The sequence below is a fragment of the Alosa alosa genome, chromosome 5 (assembly GCF_017589495.1).
Source record: "Alosa alosa isolate M-15738 ecotype Scorff River chromosome 5, AALO_Geno_1.1, whole genome shotgun sequence".
Lineage (NCBI taxonomy): Eukaryota > Metazoa > Chordata > Actinopteri > Clupeiformes > Clupeidae > Alosa > Alosa alosa.
Genome location: NC_063193.1, coordinates 23,673,041 through 23,682,339, shown reverse-complemented (window position 1 = coordinate 23,682,339; position 9,299 = coordinate 23,673,041). Strand labels below are relative to the sequence as shown.

Below are 9,299 nucleotides of genomic sequence, written 5' to 3'. Positions count from 1 at the left end.
AAGAAATCATACACATTTAAAAAAAAACACACACACAAATCATGTCAGCCACAGGAGTACAGGAAAAATATTGATCTGACAGGCACTGTGAAGGAGGTGTAAAAACCACAGCCTTCTGAGTAGAGAGCAGAGGGTTGATGATGTGTTGAGTCAGTGGTCAGTGTGGTGGGGACTGGGCTCTAAACAGAGAGGAGCTGAGTCAGGGTTCATCTGAATGGGATGAGGATTAGACACCGCAAGTGCTAATCCATGTCAGTGCTTAGTGTTTTGGGGGCGAATGTGCGCTCATAGGGTCTGGGGCTCCATGTCAGTCGGGTGCCTCCCCCAAGCCCTGCCCTCCTTCCCCGCTGCCCCTGCGCCACGACGCCCTGCTGGAGGCTGGCGAGGGGCCGTCCTGCACCAGCTCCTTGAGGCGGCGCCGCAGCTCGCGACTGCTGCTCCGGTAGAAGAACACCTCCTTCTCCAGCTGCTGGAGCCTCCGGGCGCTCTGCTGCTGCTCGGCGGCGAGGAGCGCCTCCAGCTCACGCACGCACCTCCGCTGGGACGCACCGCGCTCCCGCAGACACACCACCTGAGGGACGGACGGAGAGGCGGTCAAAAATCAGCTAGGAAAAAAAAAAGTCACACTGTATCCGCAATCCAACCACGCTGGTCGGCTGCTGCTGGTTGCCTGGGACAAGTGTGCCAGTCATGCAGAGTAACATGATGGGACTAAAGCCTGGGGGCAAGGCACATGGGGGGCAAGGCACATGGGGGGGGTCACTCACCTTGCTAAAGTATGTGTAGAACAGAGCTTTGGCCTCCTGCAAAGCTCCTCCAGGACTCTGTCCAGACTGTCCACAGGCGCAGAGCTCGCACTGAGTTGCCTCTCGGGGGCCCTCTGCTGGTCGGGGTGCTGACGCAACCCAATCACAGCATCCACAGCCTCTATGGTCTCCTCAAGCTGGTGCAAAGTAAGGTCATCCTGAAAACACACACACACACACACACACACAGTCATGTGCATCACCCATGTGCCATAGACAACTTTCTGTGCCCTTTATGTCCTTATGTTTGCATGCGGTGTGTGTTCCTACCCTCGTCACAGGTGTGTTTTCTCCTCACTCACCTGTTCTGAGGGTGTGTTTTCTTCAGACAGCCGGCTGCTCAGCTCGTCCCTCCTCTGCTGCAGACGCTCTTTCTCCAACAGGAGCTCGCTGACCAGAACAGACTGGGCCTCACACGTGCTGACCTCTGCATCACACGCACTGGACAGCCCTGGGATGCCCAGGGCCTCAGAGATGGCCACGCTCAGGTCTGGGGCATGTTTGCGGGTCCACGTGCGGTTCAGCAGAGGTCTGTTTGAGAAAAAGACACAAACAGATAACGTCTCCAGTCGAGTGTATGAGAATGGAATGCGATATACAAAACCAGTACAGAGCAGATAGGGAGAGGTGACATCTAGAGCTGGTCCATGTTGTTGATCAGCCTGGTTGGAAGCTGGGATGATATAAGTATCTTATCCCATTCTGTTGAACTCTTATGAGAAAGTATATGGTGCATGAATAGAGATCATCCCCACTGTCCCACCATTTACCTGTAGTATGTAGTTACATACAACTTTGGATTTAAATCTGATTGGGCTGCACTGGAAAATCTGCACTGAAAAATCTGACTGACACTGACTAAAGACGGTGCATTCACAGTGCCCTTGACTTCCTTAGTAAAGTGTGTCCAGCTAATCAAGAATACCACAGATTTAATTGGTTTACTTAAATGAGGTGTCTAGACCACGGAAGGGTGGAACACAGAGAAAACTGGTTGGGGCAGGAACAGACCAGAGTGGCCCTGAGGCATGAGAGGAGATGTGCACCTCTTCTTGTCTTTCCTCTCTGATTGGTCCTTGGCCTCAGTCTCTCTGCCTCTCGTCACACTGGGCAGTCGCAGCACCTGCTCCTGCTCCTCCAGCTGGGCCAGCAGCAGTTGGTTGCTGGTCTTCATGGTGGCGGACAATCTCTCCAAGCTGAGGTTACAGGGACTGCTGTACACCTGCACGCATGCATACACACGCACACACGCACGCACGACGCACGCACGCACACACACACACACACACACACACACACACACACACACACACACACAAATTAGCAAACACACATTAGCACACGTAACAGTCCTTCAAACACATACATTCTCACTTTCACTCACACACACAGACACACACACACATAAAACACACACAAATAACCCTACTGAGAAGACCACATGTCTCACACACTTATTTGCACACAAGCATTTATGCATGAGCACCTTGACCTCCACATCCGAAAGGTACCTTTCTGCTGCCTGCGGTGCCACAGCGGGCAGGCTGTCTGTTCTGAGGCGCCGGCCGCTGATCTGTCAGAGGGCTGCTCTTGCATCTCTGGCCACCACTGTCCGGAGCCCTCAGGTCACGCTTCAGCCAATCAGCAAGCAGCTTCTGCTCCACTAGGAGCTCGCTCTGCATAAATAATGAGTGTTGTCATCACACAGCGATCTCCTCTCTTTCCATGTTTCATTTCATTAGTTGTAGCTCTCTCTCTCTCTCTCTCTCTCTACTTGAAGACGGCAGTGCAGCTTTAGCTCCTGTAATGACTGCACATATGTGTGTGCATCCTGCGATGGTGCAGCATCTGTCTCATCACAAGCTGCTGTGTCTGCAGGCAACTGAACAACACATACACACAGATTATGTAAGCAGTCAGACAGGCAACATGGCTGACCAGACAGATCACATGGAGGGAAAGATAGATTGGATGGAGTTGCTGAAGACAATGGAAATCAGACACAAAGACAGACCTGCACACGTCCAAGCACACACGAACCTGATGGACATCACAAGTCTCACACAGAGTGACCTCTGAGCCTTGGGAAGGGCTTGGTGTGTTCTTGTAAGCATCCAACCAGGCGCTCAATCTCTGCTGTAGGGCGGGGCTGGGGGCGGAGTCCCGGAGCTCCTCCAATAGAACGGCAGCGTCACGCGTAAGCGGGCTGTGCGTGTGCGGCACAGATGGTGTGTGTGCCCATGTGTGTACGCCTCTCTGGTCTGGGCGGGAGTATTTGTCCTGAGCATGTGCAGCGAGCATCAGACAGCTGACAGTATCAGTCAGGCTAGACTGGGCGGGGCTGACACACACCAGCAGAAGGGTCTGGGCGGAGACAGATAGGGAGTTCTGTAGCAATCGCATTAGAGGAGAGTGTGTGTGTGTGCGTGCGGAGATAGAATGGACCGATGGACGGATGGATGGATGTGCATCGCGTCGACGACCACTTGGTGAGTCTGAACCATCCAGCTGTGTGAGTGGAGAGCAGGGTGTGTGTGCACGGCTAGCCAGAGCTTGGGTGGTCTGTGTGCGACCCACTGCAGCGTGTGAGAGTTTGTCCTGCTGAATCATGTCAGCCAGAGTCCGAAGCTCTGTACTGATTTGGAGGGAGCGTTTGAACCTGGGGGTGTCGGCGGTCACTAGTCCAGACACACACTCCCAGCCTGCCAAGTCTACCACTAACAGTGTGGACAGCAACACACTCTGAGAGGTGCTGTCCGAGTGCTGCCTGAGCCGCAGCCAAAGCAGTGTGTGTGAGGAGGATTCAGACATACGATCCAGTACATTGTGCAGGTCCTCCACTGAACCCAGTGGGATCTCCACAGCTCCTTCCACCACTGGAGAAACACAGTGAAACACAGACGTTTACATACACAGTGCTGGTAAGCACACATAATACGTTAATACTTGAACTAGATGACAGTGGTAACAGCCACAGTGCTATTCCATCTCACCACACTTCTGATCACTCAGCAGTAATAACACTTATGTTACAATAAAACATTAGCCTAACAGTAGCTACTCACTGCTGGGAAGTGTGTTAAGATGACACAGATAATAAGACACCACTGAGACAAACTAAGACACACAGAGATGGAACAGGTTAAAAAGCATCAAAAGGAATTATGTTTTGAATGTGAGACTTTACCAGTATTCCCATTCTGGTCCTCCATGATGTGAGGGTTTAACTGTTTAGCATCCGGGCTCAGTAAGTCTTGTAGCTCCTCTCCACAAAGGGATACACAGCAGGCACTCAGGTTAAGGTGTGTCAGGTCATTGGCAGTCATCTTAAGAAACATGTCCTCACACACACGCCACACTACTCCTCTGTCTTCTTCACAATCTAGAAAAAAACACACGATAACTAATAAATAAATACACACACACTACAGAACATCTGTTGTAATGTTATTTAATATAATTATGATGTATTTATAAGCCACAATAAAGTCTTACCAGTGTGCCCTCCGATAAGTGTGTAGGTCTTGCCCGATCCAGACTGCCCATAGGCGAGGATGGTAACATCTTTGCCTGCGAAAAACGACGCTACCAGAGGCTTAACGCTGGAACCGTACACATGCTCCTGCGACACTGTAGGTCCAAAGGCGAAGTGACAGGGAAAGGCATGCCCACCTGCCAGTATAACCTGACGTGAATCCACTGCAACATGTGCACATACCTCCCGGTTCTGGCGGAGTTCTTCAGGAAGCAGTGGTCTTATGCGCACCGCGACCCGCATCACCTTTTCCATCATATTAGAGATTCGCTAAAGTTAACATCACAAACCCAACTAGCGTTAACGTTAATGTTATGACAACGTAAGTTAGTTATTTGGCTGTCAGGTTAGCAAACATGCTACCGATATAGCGAGCTAAGACAACAGAGGTGGTAGAAGCTATGGCTTCTTGGAACGTCTGATATACTTTGATAGTTTTCCCTTAATGCTACCGTTATGACTCTAGCAGGCGATTATTTTAACAATTTATCCATCTAGCGATCATTTTAGTGAATAGGCAACCTGCGTTGGATAGAAACAGTTTTCTTTTCTGTCCCCGTGCTTGCTGTGTGTTGTGTCTGTATGTTGCCAAGCAACGCGCCTTCCGAGATGAACCACTGAAAAATTGGTCATAATTTTCACAGCGCCACCGTCCGAAAAGGAAGAATCAAACCATTACTTCACAGCAGATAAACAACTTCTTTTTTTAATTCAATTATCATAAATGAGGCTCTAAACAGGATCTAAATGTGCAAACTAAAGCTGACTTCACGTCAGTCAGTAGTAGATGCAGCGTGTGTGGTGGATTGGGATGTGGGCCATCTCCTTGTGATGCTCCTTTGCATAAGGCCACAGGAAGAAGTCGATGAGGGCAGAGTTGATGTGGCACACCTCTCCGTCACGCTGAGCCATCAACTGGACAAGCTTTTCCTTAATCTGCTCCACAGAGTCAATGGAACAGCCACGGATCTCCACCTCTCTTCTATCACCAGAGTCCAGCAACTCACCTGTAAAATACCAATGCGCACACACACAAAATCAGACCATAAAGCACCGTCAATATGTATAGTATAGTATAGTACATTTACAGAAATAAGAGTATAGTATACTCTTTTGATCCCGTGAGGGAAATTTGGTCTCTGCATTTATCCCAATCCGTGAATTAGTGAAACACACACAGCACACAGTGAGGTGAAACACACACTAATCCCAGCGCAGTGAGCTGCCTGCATCAACAGCGGCGCTCGGGGAGCAGTGAGGGGTTAGGTGCCTTGCTCAAGGGCACTTCAGCCGTGCCTACTGGTCAGGGTTCGAACCGGCAACCCTCCGGTTACAGGTCCGAAGTGCTAACCAGTAGGCCACGCCTGCCCCCATGTACATGTATGTGGCTCACACTCATGCATGACATTTACAGAAATAAGAGTAAATTTACACTTGTATCATGCAGATACACACATAAATACATCTGAACAGTGTGGCTTCAGTGCCTTAGACCAACTTTAAAATGGAATGCTGACCCTTCTTGAGAGTGTCCATTAACCCATCTGAATACCGCAGCACGCCCAAGTGGACAAGTGCCTGTGGTACTCTGTAGTCTGCAAACATTGTTAGCTGATCCATGTCTGAGACACCACCCTGCCCACCAGCTTCTAGTATACAGCACACTTCAGCCACCAGGATCTGAGCTCTCTTGTAGAATGCCACCCTCCTACCCTGTAAACACAAACATACGTCTTAAAGCTGTATGTGATCATTCATTGCAGACCTGTGTAGTTACTGCTGAACTTTTGTGTCAATGCAGGTTGATGTCTGTGTGCGTCTGCATCTGTATGTGTCCTTGTGCATACTGGAAGTGGGTATATGTTTGTTAGCATAAAATACCTCAAAGACGGCTTCATCCCGATAGGAGGGCAGGAGCTCCACGATGTGCTGAACCATTTTGAGGGCGTTGTTGTTGCAGGGTTCCAGGAAGCAGCGGAATGACCCTGAATGTGTGAGCACTGCGCAACCAACTGCTGTCAAGGCATTGTGGCGCTCGCTGAGCATCGGCATGGGTACCGAACTATCTGAGCGCAGAACCCTGCCCAAGTCCTCAAGACTCATCTTTGAGAAATACGCTGGGTCTGTGATGGGCACGCCTGCAGACACATATACACACACACACACACAATCATAGTACATATGAGCACATCCCACATGCATGTGCAGTTCAACTGCTCGGGACCTGAGGGTGTCCTTATGAGTGTTTCAAACATTCAAACATTGAAACATTCTACAGTAGGTGTGAGGTGCCTTCAGAACAGCATGATACGCCAGGGCTGTTTCTCAAAGTCGAGCATGCTTCCTTGATAGAATGCTTACTTGCAAGTCGGGTTCTTCTAAGATGAGGTTAGAGGCCTCCCTTGCATTCTCAGACTCTATTTTGGAACAGACTACTGTAGCTAGTGTGAACGTGCACATCACTGCGGCCTGTCTAAACGCTTCCGCTTCTAACTGCACACTTCTGTTCAGTAGGGGTGCTGCTCCGATGCATGTCAACGCAGAGGATTATGGGAATTTTCATCACCTGAGGATCCACAGATGCAGATACAGATGCAGACACGATTTTCTGAGCATTTTTGACATTGGAACAGTGTTGGCGGAGCCTTTGAGTATGCTTTCTCGACTTTGGGAACCAGCCCAGCTGCTTGAGAGAATGTGTGAAAGGTCATACGATCCAACACAGAGCTAGTTCCTGAGACTCTTACCCTCATCCAGTGCTCTGGTGATGGCTGCACACAGTGCCATGTAGCCGGTGTAGGTCTTACCCCGACATATGACCTCGCACTGCTTGTCTGGGTCATCTGGCCAGAAGGAGAAGTTCATGGTGTCGACCACCAGCAACCAATTGAGAGCTGCGTCACCACCTGGGGGTGGGGCCAAAGGGTTCATGAGGCTCCACCCACGAGCACTGAGGACCTCGCTGTGTCTGAGGCCATACAGCATCTCTGCGACTCGTAACACACCCTCCTCACACACATGGACATCACAACTCCGCTCGGACACAAACCGGCCTGCCTCCCGCGGCCATAGGATCTCCTCCGCCATTACAGCACCTACACACACACACACACACCTTTAGTAAAACAGTATTAGTAATAATGCATGAAACAACTTTTTTCTTTCCTACAGCACACAAGGCTATTGCTGGCATCCTCATCAGGAGAAAATCAACAGGTAGTAAATAGTGACTACAGCTTTAATAAAGCAGCAGCACTCAAACCATTAATGCCATAATATTACAATATGTAAATCGAACACATAAAGCTGCTGTTATGCATCAGCATTCCATGGCATGGTGTAAGGAAGACAACACTTGTTTTGCATAAAATATAATAGCATTTATGTATTTATTTACAATACTGTGTTGAGTGTGAGTTTTTAAGTGGGGTACTTCGTGTGATCGACCAGAACAAAGTTTGGCAAAGCTTCAAATGTTTTCCTCGCCAGTGCGTGTGTGAGAGATATTTCTGTTGTTTTTTGTCCTATGGTCTTATGTTATTGTATGATATATTGTATAACAATAGCTTTGGCAACACTGTTGCCATACAGTCATGCAACTTTGAATTTGAATTTGAATTAGAGAGGGGGGGCGAGTGAGAGAGAATCTTTCTATAGAATCTAAATCTCGCGGACGACGCTTAAAGAGAACATGAGACCACCGTCATACTCGCGTTTGTTAACATGCTACGGAATCGATCGACAGCTGATTTGGCTGGCAGTTCTCAATGTCAACAGCACACACACAGAGACACACACATGATGTTAGCAGGGCAGATAGCTACACATGGCTTCAATGGACTTTGGTCTCATCTCATTCTCGCGTGCAATGTTCATCCGCATGTGAACGCATACTTTGGCATCTCTGTCAGTGCCTACTCGTTTTTAAATTGTGTTTGCAAAAAGTCAGAAGAACTCTAAACGTTACCTACTGAGAACTGCAAGAATATCCAAACAGGAAGAAATGTTAAGCTGAAGGTCTCGTGGTGCTGTAGCGGGACTGTTTCACCAATCACGCCTTCTCCAGTGTAGACGTCTCCGCCCATGTAAAACTAATTCTGGATGCCACCGCTAGGCGTAGTAGTTTGGTAAAATTTGGAGATTTTGGTCTACAAATCTGGTTGGCTGCGCTCTACAACACACACATACACACTTGGTAAGCAAGCAATACGTGGATAGAATTTATTTTTAAACGTTTAGTGATTTCATATGACCTTTAAAGCAACAGGGAAGATAGTTCTCTATAATCGTGTGTGTGTTATATCGTCACTTTACTTGATTTGACTAGATTTCTCAGGGACTGATTGCCTTGTCTGTCAACCTAGTCATAGGTGTGACAAAGACGTTTTCATCTCAGTTCCGAGAACATAGTAAATACCTTTCTTATGGATATATTAAAGCCTGTCAACTAATGTACCATACACAGAGCATTTCACACAGTAAGGTTTAGTCCACAATCATGGCTGAATTTGTTGGTACCCTTACAGATTATTGAAATGAAATTGAGCGATGAATCTCATGCATAGCGTGTCTTTGGTATGTAATAGAGTAAAGTCAAGAACGTTTCAAGACATTTTGTTCAAATCAATTATTGGATTATAGCAATGTTTAAAATGAAAACTGTTTAACCTTAATTCATATTACAGATTGATGGTAATTTTGATACCACAGATGAATAGAGACCCAGTCAGACCAATAGTATGAAAATACAGTAACAGAGTTTATTTACAATGATGCGCATCAAGGGAGAGACAGCATGACTTCACCTAAAGATCCATCAGCTGCTCTAACTAGACAAGGAAATAGTTAGGGTTTAAGTATCCTTCCAGGCTGACGGGAGATGGCGTTGGTCATCCCATCTCACGTGGACTACACTGAATCAGACCCTGATTAGTGGCAACCCGGAGCAGATATTGACG

At 48.1% G+C, this 9,299-nt stretch overlaps 2 protein-coding genes across 5 annotated transcripts; both read right to left on the bottom strand.

The window, feature by feature from the left end:
• LOC125294762 (chromosome-associated kinesin KIF4B-like) lies at window positions 1–4,920 on the bottom strand. The gene is made up of 9 exons (XM_048243745.1): window positions 4,302–4,920; window positions 3,994–4,188; window positions 2,847–3,682; window positions 2,581–2,688; window positions 2,318–2,482; window positions 1,853–2,028; window positions 1,109–1,337; window positions 768–964; window positions 1–571 (listed from the first exon to the last, which is right to left on the bottom strand). Exons 1-9 carry the CDS (start codon window positions 4,597–4,599, stop codon window positions 286–288), a joined length of 2,490 nt encoding a protein of 829 aa, XP_048099702.1. The 5' UTR covers window positions 4,600–4,920; the 3' UTR covers window positions 1–285.
• A 111-nt stretch (window positions 4,921–5,031) lies between these two features.
• On the bottom strand, window positions 5,032–8,413 carry c5h9orf64 (chromosome 5 C9orf64 homolog). Of its 4 annotated transcripts, none has more exons than XM_048243882.1 (5): window positions 8,309–8,413; window positions 7,089–7,436; window positions 6,223–6,479; window positions 5,859–6,054; window positions 5,032–5,348 (listed from the first exon to the last, which is right to left on the bottom strand). In XM_048243882.1, the coding sequence occupies exons 2-5, from the start codon at window positions 7,426–7,428 to the stop codon at window positions 5,119–5,121; spliced, it is 1,023 nt and encodes a 340-aa protein (XP_048099839.1). In that variant the 5' UTR covers window positions 7,429–7,436; window positions 8,309–8,413; the 3' UTR covers window positions 5,032–5,118. The 4 variants fall into 4 exon arrangements, with proteins under 4 accessions (XP_048099839.1, XP_048099840.1, XP_048099841.1 ...); XM_048243883.1 differs by having other exon boundaries at window positions 8,313–8,413; XM_048243884.1 differs by having other exon boundaries at window positions 7,089–7,456; window positions 8,313–8,412.
• Between the last annotated feature and the right edge of the window lie 886 nt (window positions 8,414–9,299).